The sequence below is a fragment of the Neolamprologus multifasciatus genome, chromosome 1, assembly GCF_963576455.1.
Source record: "Neolamprologus multifasciatus chromosome 1, fNeoMul1.2, whole genome shotgun sequence".
NCBI lineage: Eukaryota > Metazoa > Chordata > Actinopteri > Cichliformes > Cichlidae > Neolamprologus > Neolamprologus multifasciatus.
The window spans coordinates 25,733,626-25,742,731 of NC_140439.1; the positions used below are offsets into that span (position 1 = coordinate 25,733,626).

General features: G+C 38.7%; 1 protein-coding gene across 3 annotated transcripts; it reads left to right on the forward strand.

The window, feature by feature from the left end:
• Positions 1 to 450: 450 nt before the first annotated feature.
• Positions 451 to 7,735, forward strand: LOC146525850 (PWWP domain-containing DNA repair factor 3A). Of its 3 annotated transcripts, none has more exons than XM_085168313.1 (14): positions 451 to 582; positions 1,375 to 1,554; positions 1,698 to 2,011; positions 2,099 to 2,327; positions 2,475 to 2,618; positions 2,704 to 2,774; positions 3,017 to 3,093; positions 3,998 to 4,058; positions 4,152 to 4,227; positions 4,350 to 4,400; positions 4,529 to 4,764; positions 6,817 to 7,038; positions 7,143 to 7,231; positions 7,317 to 7,735. In XM_085168313.1, exons 2-14 carry the CDS (start codon positions 1,548 to 1,550, stop codon positions 7,393 to 7,395), a joined length of 1,656 nt encoding a protein of 551 aa, XP_085024439.1. In that variant the 5' UTR covers positions 451 to 582; positions 1,375 to 1,547; the 3' UTR covers positions 7,396 to 7,735. The 3 variants fall into 3 exon arrangements, with proteins under 3 accessions (XP_085024439.1, XP_085024449.1, XP_085024430.1); XM_085168323.1 differs by having other exon boundaries at positions 463 to 713; positions 2,496 to 2,618; XM_085168304.1 differs by having other exon boundaries at positions 464 to 713.
• The last annotated feature ends 1,371 nt before the right edge of the window (positions 7,736 to 9,106 follow it).

Genomic DNA, 9,106 nt, shown 5'->3' on the forward strand with positions numbered 1-9,106 from the left:
CGAAATAAATACAAATAAAAAAGATTACATGAATAGCAAAACAAGCTTTTTTTTATGTGTTTCTGTAAAACTCTGTGGATCTGGAAGCAAGTTACAGTTTAAAAAAAAGTCACGTGACTGTCTTTTTTTCTATGTATATATATATATAACTTATTGAATTTGGTAGCTTTTTGTGAGATTGGAAGACAAGATCGCTTTAGAGTTAATACAGCAAAAAATGGGGGCAGTTTCAAAAAATTCAAAATTAAACCGGGTATGTTTGGGTGGCATTTTTTTCATATTATATTTTTATTTGAATTATTTAATTCTTGCCTCCTACCCATGCATAAGCCTATTAAAATCTCTTCTAAACAGTATATAGCTGCAAGTTGTGCACACATCCTGTGCTCAACCACAACACTAAATCCGTGAACAGCCAAGCGTGTCCTTCTGGCTGAGACATAAAATCACGCCCTCCGGTCCAGATGGTGGCGGCAAATCTTTTAGTGTGTATACGGTCCACGAGAAATAACAAACATTTGTTAACAGGAATTGTCTGCACGACGTATTGCTTTCACTATTGACTGCAGGTTTTGTTTCGAGGTTAGGAACTCCTTTTTTTCGTGCAACTTTGGGTAACGGTGAATGTTTACAAGCAACAACTATGTCAAGGGTCTTAACTGGAGCTAAAAGCTAGCGATTGGCACAAAAATACCGAATTTAGGGTTCCTAAGGTAAGTGGCTAGTTGTAGCCCTTGTCATTACTTCGCTTGACTCGGGCAGAGGTGGTCAGTCAGTCGCTATTTTTTATGAGTCTACGTCGTAGTTAGGCGGCAGTTCAGTTATTGCATTGCTTGTTTTAGTTGATCCGTACGTCAACGTTATTGCATTATATAAAGGGCGGAATAGTGACATGGCTTCGGTGTGACAAGTGGCGCATAACTACAATACGGAACTGTGTAAACCCACGTGAATACGTTTGTGATTTGTTAGAAACTAGATTTTTATGCCTGTTTACTAGCGAGTAAGTCTTGTTAGCAAGCGCGCCCTCTTATCTGGTTGACCTGCAGCACATCTTGGGCGTTGCGCTGTTACTGCACCGTTAAACTTTGTTTTTCAAATGTTTGCTGTGCCGTTTGCACATGAATGGTTTTCTTAAAACCCAAATTCATAAATGGTAGAGTTTCCCGTTAAAAAGGTACTTAGACGACCAGTTCCAGGACACTTGTCTCCGTGACAACAGCTTTTCCGCATATTTGTGAATTCACTACGCATGTCAAGAATAACCTGCGAATAGCGCGTTTAGTGCCAAACTCGTCCAAGGCGAAAGTACGGCCTACTAAGTATGCCGATTGAGCAACATCGCCTTACTTTACTTTTTTTTTTTTAAATCAGGCATAAAGCTACTGCGGCTACCGGTTTATCCACCCTGGCGCCTACAACGGACCTTCAAGTCACCCAAATAAAGGAAATAAGCCCCGATTAATGTCAGATCGCTGGTATTCCTGTGTCCCAATGAACTCCAGGGAAAGCTTTCCACAAGGAGGAATACACCAAATATTACAGCAATGAAAGGTAATCATACTTTTATGAACGAGAACTCTGAGTTACATTTTAGAAAGTGGTTGAGACAGCCAGATGTTTTTATATGAACACAAATTTACTCAAAATGACAGTAGAAAAATGACCACGTGATTTTTATTTTTTTTTTTTTTCAGGTGCACCTGGAAAAACAAGAAAAAAGGAACCTAAAAAGAAGTCGCCAGAGAAAGACACCTCAGACGTGGTTTCGTCTCCCAGCACAGATGATTCAAGTGCTGTGCCAGGCGGCGGCAAGTGCAGCGACTGCGGCCTTGTCTTTTCAATAGAGGCTAGTACTCCAAAAAATGAAAGGGAGAAAATGAGGCTTGCACAAGAAGCCTGCTTGACCTCCACACCAGTCCACAGCACCACCTTTGATGTCCCGTCAACCATTTCAGGCTCCCCTCCTGAAGGGGAGCTACAATACACTGAGTTCATCACTCAGATAAAGGTATGGTGTAAAAGTGAAATTTATATATTTTTATAATCCCACATAGCTTCAGTGAATTCAGTTTCCTTTTGTTATGTTCTGTTTTAGACAACAGCGGTAGATTCACAGTCAAAACCTCAACATAAGCGTAAGAGACCGGTTAAACAAAGACAGACAAAGACGCAAACGCAGACCGATGGTAAAACCGATGATCCTCCAGTCAAGTGCCGACGTGGTAGGAAGCCAAAAAGAGAGACTGGGAATTTAAATAAAGATAAATCATCCTCCCGCTCTAGGCCAAGATTTGAACTCCAGAAGGCTGAAGCAGAAAGTCAAGGTAGTGTATTGTTCAATACTGATGCCACATTTTTTTTTTACATTTGTTTTTTATTTTGCACAGTCTGTCTTGCATGTCTTGTGCTTTTAATTGGCATGGAGAGCTGCAAGTGTGCTCTAATTCTGTCTCTTCTTAACTCCACAATAGATGACTCTATGATGTCTTCAGATCTTTCAATAGAACTGAGTCATCATGAAGAACAGCTGTCTACTTTGTCCTACCAGAAGGATGACATAAGTGATGAGGAGGACGAGGAAGAGCTCCCAAGTTTCCTGATGCGGACAGACGAAAGTAAGCGAGACCACAAGGATAACTGGAGTCTGTGACGGTACAGGACACTTTGAGTTGATTTGTTTATTTTTGTTTTGACTTTCAGAGCCCCCATCCATTACCGAAGGAGCATTTGTGTGGCACAAATATAGAAACTATCCATATTGGCCTGCATTGGTGAGTACATAAAAAATCACAATTTAGCAGGTTCTTGTTAATGTTTTCCTTTTTTCTTTTATTGAATCAATGCCTTAAATGCTTTTTTGATAAGTGCTGTCAGTCAGCCTACTATTGTATATCTTGAATTTACTAGATGATGAATCAAAAAAAGCGTTCACTGTTAAAATGACAATAATTGCCCATGAAAAATCATTGACTCACCTTTAGTTTTTTTTTCTTTGTTGTTTTGTTTGCTGTAGGTAAAAAGTGTGAACAGAAAGCATAAAAAAGCCAGTATCATCTTCATTGATGACTCAATCATTGAGAAAAAGAAAGGGTAGGATGTTTTCTCTTTTTTGCTTTGTTGTTTCTTGCTTGTGTCTTTAGGTGATACATACACTCACCAGCCACTTTACAAAATACACATTGGTTGGACATGTAGGTCCACAATGTGGATCTCCCTTTACACCATACTCCAAAGGTCATTTGAGAACCGTGAGCCCACTGAAAGAAAGTACTTTGAGATTATTTGAGCTTTGCGACATGGTGCTTTATCCTTCTGGAAGGGATAAAGGGATATACATGTGATGGACATGGTCAGTAACAATGCTCAAGTAGGCTGGGGCATTTAAACAATGCTAAAGTGGTACTAAGGGTCCTAAAATGTGGCATGAAAATATCAATCCTCACTATTGCACCACCACTAACAGCCTGAGCCATTGAGACAAGGCAGGATGGATCCATGCTTTCATGTCATTTATGCCAAATTCTGATTCTACTATCTGAATAATGGTCAACAGACCAGGCACCATTTTTCCTATCTTCTATTTGTCCAGTTGGAAATGGACAATTTTTGGTGAGCCGTTGTGATTTGTAGCCTAGGTTTCCTGTTCTTAGCTGATAGTAGTGGCACCCACTGCTGCCTAGTAAATCCTAGCAATCATTGTGTGGGAAAGTCCAGTTTATAAGTCCAACTGGCAGCAACATCCATTTAAAGTAATTTAAATCACCTTTGTTCCCCATTCTAATACTCAGTCTGAATTTCAGCAGGTTGTCTTGGTCATGTCTACATGCCTAAATGCATCGGGTTATTGCCATGTGATTAGCTAATTAGATATTTGCATTAAGAATTTGAACTGTATCCAGCAAAGTGGCTGATTAGTGTATGCACATTACTTAGTGTTATGTTACATTTATGTTATTTAAATAAACGTTTCAGTTGGGTGTTTGTGTTTCTAAAGGTTTGCTGTGGCTCTAAAATGCTTGAAACCTTTTGACTGTGAAGAAGCTAATGAACTCGTGGTAAGAACTGCTCACAGAGTATGTTCTGATTTCTGAAAATGTTCTCTTGACACAACGGTAAACTGTTTTTGCTTTTTTGTTTGTTTTAAACAGTGTAGAGCCAAAGAAAGCTATGATGCTGCAATATCATGGTCCCTGGATCTCATAACAGACTACAGAATTCGGATTGGTGAGTTGCTTATGTAATGCCTCAGCAAGCAGAAACATTGTTGTGTGTGATATGTTGTTTAAACAATATTAGGATGATATCACTGAATTAGCTGCTGTACTAATCATGTTTTATCTTTGTAGCATGTGGCTCATTTTCTGGCTCCTTCATACAGTACTTTGATCACGATATGAGTAAGTTTCATCCTTGACCTGGAATCACAAATTTCAATGAGGCTAGCACAGAATTTAAAAAGTTGAATACACCTTCAGATTCACTAGGCCCCGATGTTGCTCTTGACTGCTGGTCTTAATTGGTTTAGGTTATCCTGTGAGGAGGAGGTATCCAAAGGCAGCTTCAGAGAGACTAACCATCATCAGTGATTCAACAATGGAGGAGCCATGTGATGTTAAGGAGGACAGCTTTAGTGAACAGCAGAAGGACATAAGGTGTTCAAAGAGGTTGCTGCCAGATCGGACCCATGCTGCCCACAACCGCGCAAATGAGAAGCTCGTACATTTCATTGTCAAGCAACACATGGTCGACGCACACCTCCTGGTATGAATGACTCTGTTGCTTTTCTGCTGGTGTAATTCTTGTTCCATATCATTTAATCCAATATAGGTATACCAAGAAACTGTTCAGTGTGCATAGCAGTGACTTGGTCGATAGAGTTTTAGGGGGTGATTGTTTGTGTTCCTCAAAAAGCTACACTTCTGGTGTCACTTCACTAAAATTATGTAAATGTTGCAGCAGTGCTGAGTAATGAGTGCTGCTTTGATCTTTTAGGACAGCCCAAACTGAAACAGAAGCAGAAAGAAGAGTTTTTTACCAGCTCAAAATAATTTAATATTCTGAGTAATTTGGACTATTTGTTTTCCTTTATGCCACCAAAGTTTTATGAGATGAAAACTCATATTTGGTTTCTGTGGCTCAACTTAGGCTTGAAACTTTCCTGCTCAAATTATGTAACTTTTCAGCTTTTGAGTTATTGATTGCAACAGTGCCGGATCTAGTGCACCGCTAACCTGACCCCACTGTGGGCTACCCATTGTGGGCTGTGTGGGTACGCCAGTACTGGGGGTAGTGGGTTTGCCCATTTAAAAAGCCCATAAAGGGCCCCCAAAAGGTAAAACTGCTGCCAGCCCTGTGTGGGAACACCCAACTGTGAGACCCACGTGAGAAATGTGTGGGTTTGCCCCAACCCACGCAGCTTCACAGTTCACCCACTGCACAAGCATGTTTGTAGGCCACGGTTTTCATCTGTTTTTACAATACAGAATCACAATACGTATAAAGACTGGGTGAGGTTGAAACGCCAATCAACAACAAGGGCTTTGAAATGCTGCAAGAGAAGAGCCCTGTTCTGCCCTACTAATGAAGTTACAATAGATCCAAACAAAAGCCTTTCAACTGTAATTCTTCGTGGAAACCTTTCACTATGAATGTAATATACTTGTCTTTGGAACAAAATATGCCTTGACTATGACTTCCTCTTTTAGCTGGCGTTACCATCTTGGAAGTTGAGAAAAAACACATGATGACCAGCTGACTTAAAACATGTAGCCACCTTTCATCTGAATTCCTTTTGTTGCTTTTATGTGCAGAGATCTTTTTTTGTGTCTGTTTGTTTTTGTTTTAATAAATTTTGATTAGTTTTCACAGCATATACCAGCCCAAATGTGGATTTCAACAACTAAATCATAAACAACAGATTTGTTTTTTGTTTTGTTTTTTATTTTAAACTTATTTCCAGTGTGTGGAAACAAATGCATGTCTCCTTTGGCCATAGCATCACATTTGGAACAGTTACATAGGTCTGGAAATTAAAGATAGTCAAAGACTAGACATTTAAATTCAACTTGCCATCATTTATGTTCTTCTTAGTTCCTTGTTATAGTAATGGAAAGAAGGATCGGGATAGATTTTTATTAACACCTCTTTTTATTTCATTTATATAGTACAATGCTAAGGTTATCATCAACAAATGCATATTATTTTTCTGTTATAAAGGTTCATGTTTTACCTTGATTGATGACATACCACTCATGATTATATGCTATTATTTGCTGATGCGGATAACTGCTTATAGCTGAAATGCCCTAGTTTGCCGTTAGGTAAACGCAAAGAGGTACTTATAAGTGAGTACCAATATTTTGTTTGTCCAAACTATTTATCAAGACCAGGTATCCTATGCTTTTATACATTTCTGAATTGCGAGCTCTGTTAGTATGACACCAGAGCAAAGTCTAAAGCAGTCTATCTGTTAAGACGTGGAGATTTATTTGAATAAAGTACGGGTGGTAGAGGCCACAACGAATGTAAGCTGACCTCGATTTTAGTATACTTACAAATTTAAGTTCACCCCAGTAATGTCCAATACTTTCAGGAGCTCAACCAGTTATGCAAAGAGTGTGCCAGAGCATGCAAAAATTAAACAAACACATGGATGAATATTGAAAGTGTTTGCATATGAATGCTATCTCTTTTTTTTCAGTTGCAGTTCTTTTTAAAATCTGACATCTGAGCTGTGCCACACTAAGATGTGATGGCATAAGAAACCATAATTGATTGAATAAATCTCTTCCCATTGTATCACACTTCTTACAGGCTGTGATCCATGGACAGAAGAAGTCCAGGTGGCTTCGCTCCTTCTTAAGTGACAATCGTAGACGAGTGGTGAACATATACCTTGAAGATGACCATCAGCTTGACCAAGTCTACTGCTACCTAAATGAGCTCTATACAGCAGCTGTGGCCAACGCCCCCTGCGTAGCTGATGTGAAATCCATGGATCGTGTCCCTTTTGTCCTGGATGTGCTTCTTCCTGAGGTGAGCTAAAGCCTGCATGAGTGCTCACAGGTTTTGTTTGCAATGTTTCCTGATATGCAGTTCAGTTTCTGTAGTCCAGGTGTTATGAGTTTGTTTTTGTGCAGGCCATTATTTATGCCATTGCTGGAGTGGACAACATTTCAGTAAAAACAGCAGAAGAAAAATATCTCAGAGGGCGGTGTATAAGTAACAGGTAAGACTTTCATATGTTAAATTTTTAAAAAAGAATGACTTCAAGGTAATATACTAATTTTTTGTTGTTGTTGTTGTTGTTTCAGAGAAAGGCAGCAGTTTGATTTAAAGATTGAGCAGCAAATGAGGAAGAAATCACATCCAAACACTTCCATTATTCTCTGACTGTCGGTCTGAGTGTCAAGATGTGTGACATTTTGAGTGTTTTAAGTTTGGTTCATAGGTAATGCAGCCATAACCGGTGTGCCTTGCAATCAATCATTGTACTGTTTTGTTTTTTTTTTTTTTTTGTATACTTGTAAAAAAGTGAATATCAAGCATATAATAAAACCTAAATTAAGGCCATGAAATGTAATCATGAAAGGCGGTTTCATCACCTAACTTTATTCTGCAAGTGGAAATGTACACGTGGCCAAATTGCTTCTCAAGCAGCTCAAGTATTAATGATCTGTCTACATGTGCTTTTGTCAGAGTTTTACATAAAATAAAAAGTGTTATAAAACTTTTTGTTGAACTGTGAAGGTTCTCATACACACTAAAGGGACAGTCACACAGAGACCATAGAAAGGCAAAAAAAAAACCCCTCTGCAATGGTGAAGAAAGTGGTGATAAACATTCCCCCACATCAAGGTGAGCAAATGAAGCAACCACCAATGAGAGAGAAGGATACCCCTGATTCACATATGATGGGGTGGAAAATGAATCGGATCCTGGAGCGTTTATAATGTCCATGCCAGTAATTGACAGTTGCTCTATGGACACGCCTCAATAAAAGGCCAAATGCCAACAGATTTTGTCACACCAGCAATAATAAACAGTTTGCTCTTGTGGGCCTTTTTCCAACCCAAGCATTTAATTAGAAATAATTCTGTAACTAATTTTATATACTATTATTATTGTACTTACAGCAGTGTAAAGTCTGGGAAGAAAATTACATGATTTGCCAAAGTGAAAACAGCACAGACGGCACCTGCCAGAGACGGACATAAAATTTTCTTAGAATAAAAATGCTTCTGTGCTGGGCAAAGCAAAATCTCCATAATAACATTTAAAATGCTCTTTTTTTTTTCTTCATTTTACCAGCTATTGTTGCGCAAAGCCAACTGGACCTTGTGTTATAATAATGTAATAAAATAATATTAGTACATGAGACTATAAACATTTTTTCAGTTTAAATTTTAATTCTAATAAAGGTACTCAGCTTTAAACAGTTAAGTGGAACATGAGCAGAAATAAAAGAAGGAAACTTAAAAAAATAGCTCTATTTTCTGTTGCCTACATTGTAGAGGGTGAATTTGCCTCTAAACAGGAAAATGGAACAGGGAAAAAATGCAGCAGGTTTCACAATAAAAAAAATGTACAGACCCAATATCTGATTTAAAAACACGACGACTTCACGTAGGCTTTAAATCGACAGTTATCAAATACCACTGAGCAGTCCCTACCTTTAAATCTAATCTGTCTTCTTCCTCTCCTCTTCTGTCTGTCTTATATTTCTCCATATCTTAGTGAAGTTAGCCCTTTCTTTTCTATCCCTGTGAACTGCAGCAGCTGGACCTTTAGCTAGCAACATACTGTGCGACAAACTGCACACATACAGTTTGTGTGTTTGCTGATGTTGAGCTGATAGAAACTTTGCATTTGAAATTAAGTGACACTTAAAAATATTACTCCCTTTATGCTCCTTGTTCCTAGATGCCGAAGGGCCGCAGCAGCTACTTATTGGTACATGCAGTCATTAAATATCGATAAATTAAGACACCGGACCACTTTGCCTCGTTCATCTCTTTGTACCTGGTGAATAATACACGAACAGGACTGGCTTTCATGTGTTACAGTTTAGGCTCAAATCAGTTTGATGTTTGAATGCTCGCAG

Bases quoted from the DNA above. Each gene is read 5' to 3' on its own strand.
- LOC146525850 (XM_085168313.1), top strand. The intron at 4,228-4,349 runs GTGAGTTGCTTA...TTATCTTTGTAG, and splicing joins AGACTACAGAATTCGGATTG to CATGTGGCTCATTTTCTGGC. The intron at 4,765-6,816 runs GTATGAATGACT...CACTTCTTACAG, and splicing joins TGGTCGACGCACACCTCCTG to GCTGTGATCCATGGACAGAA.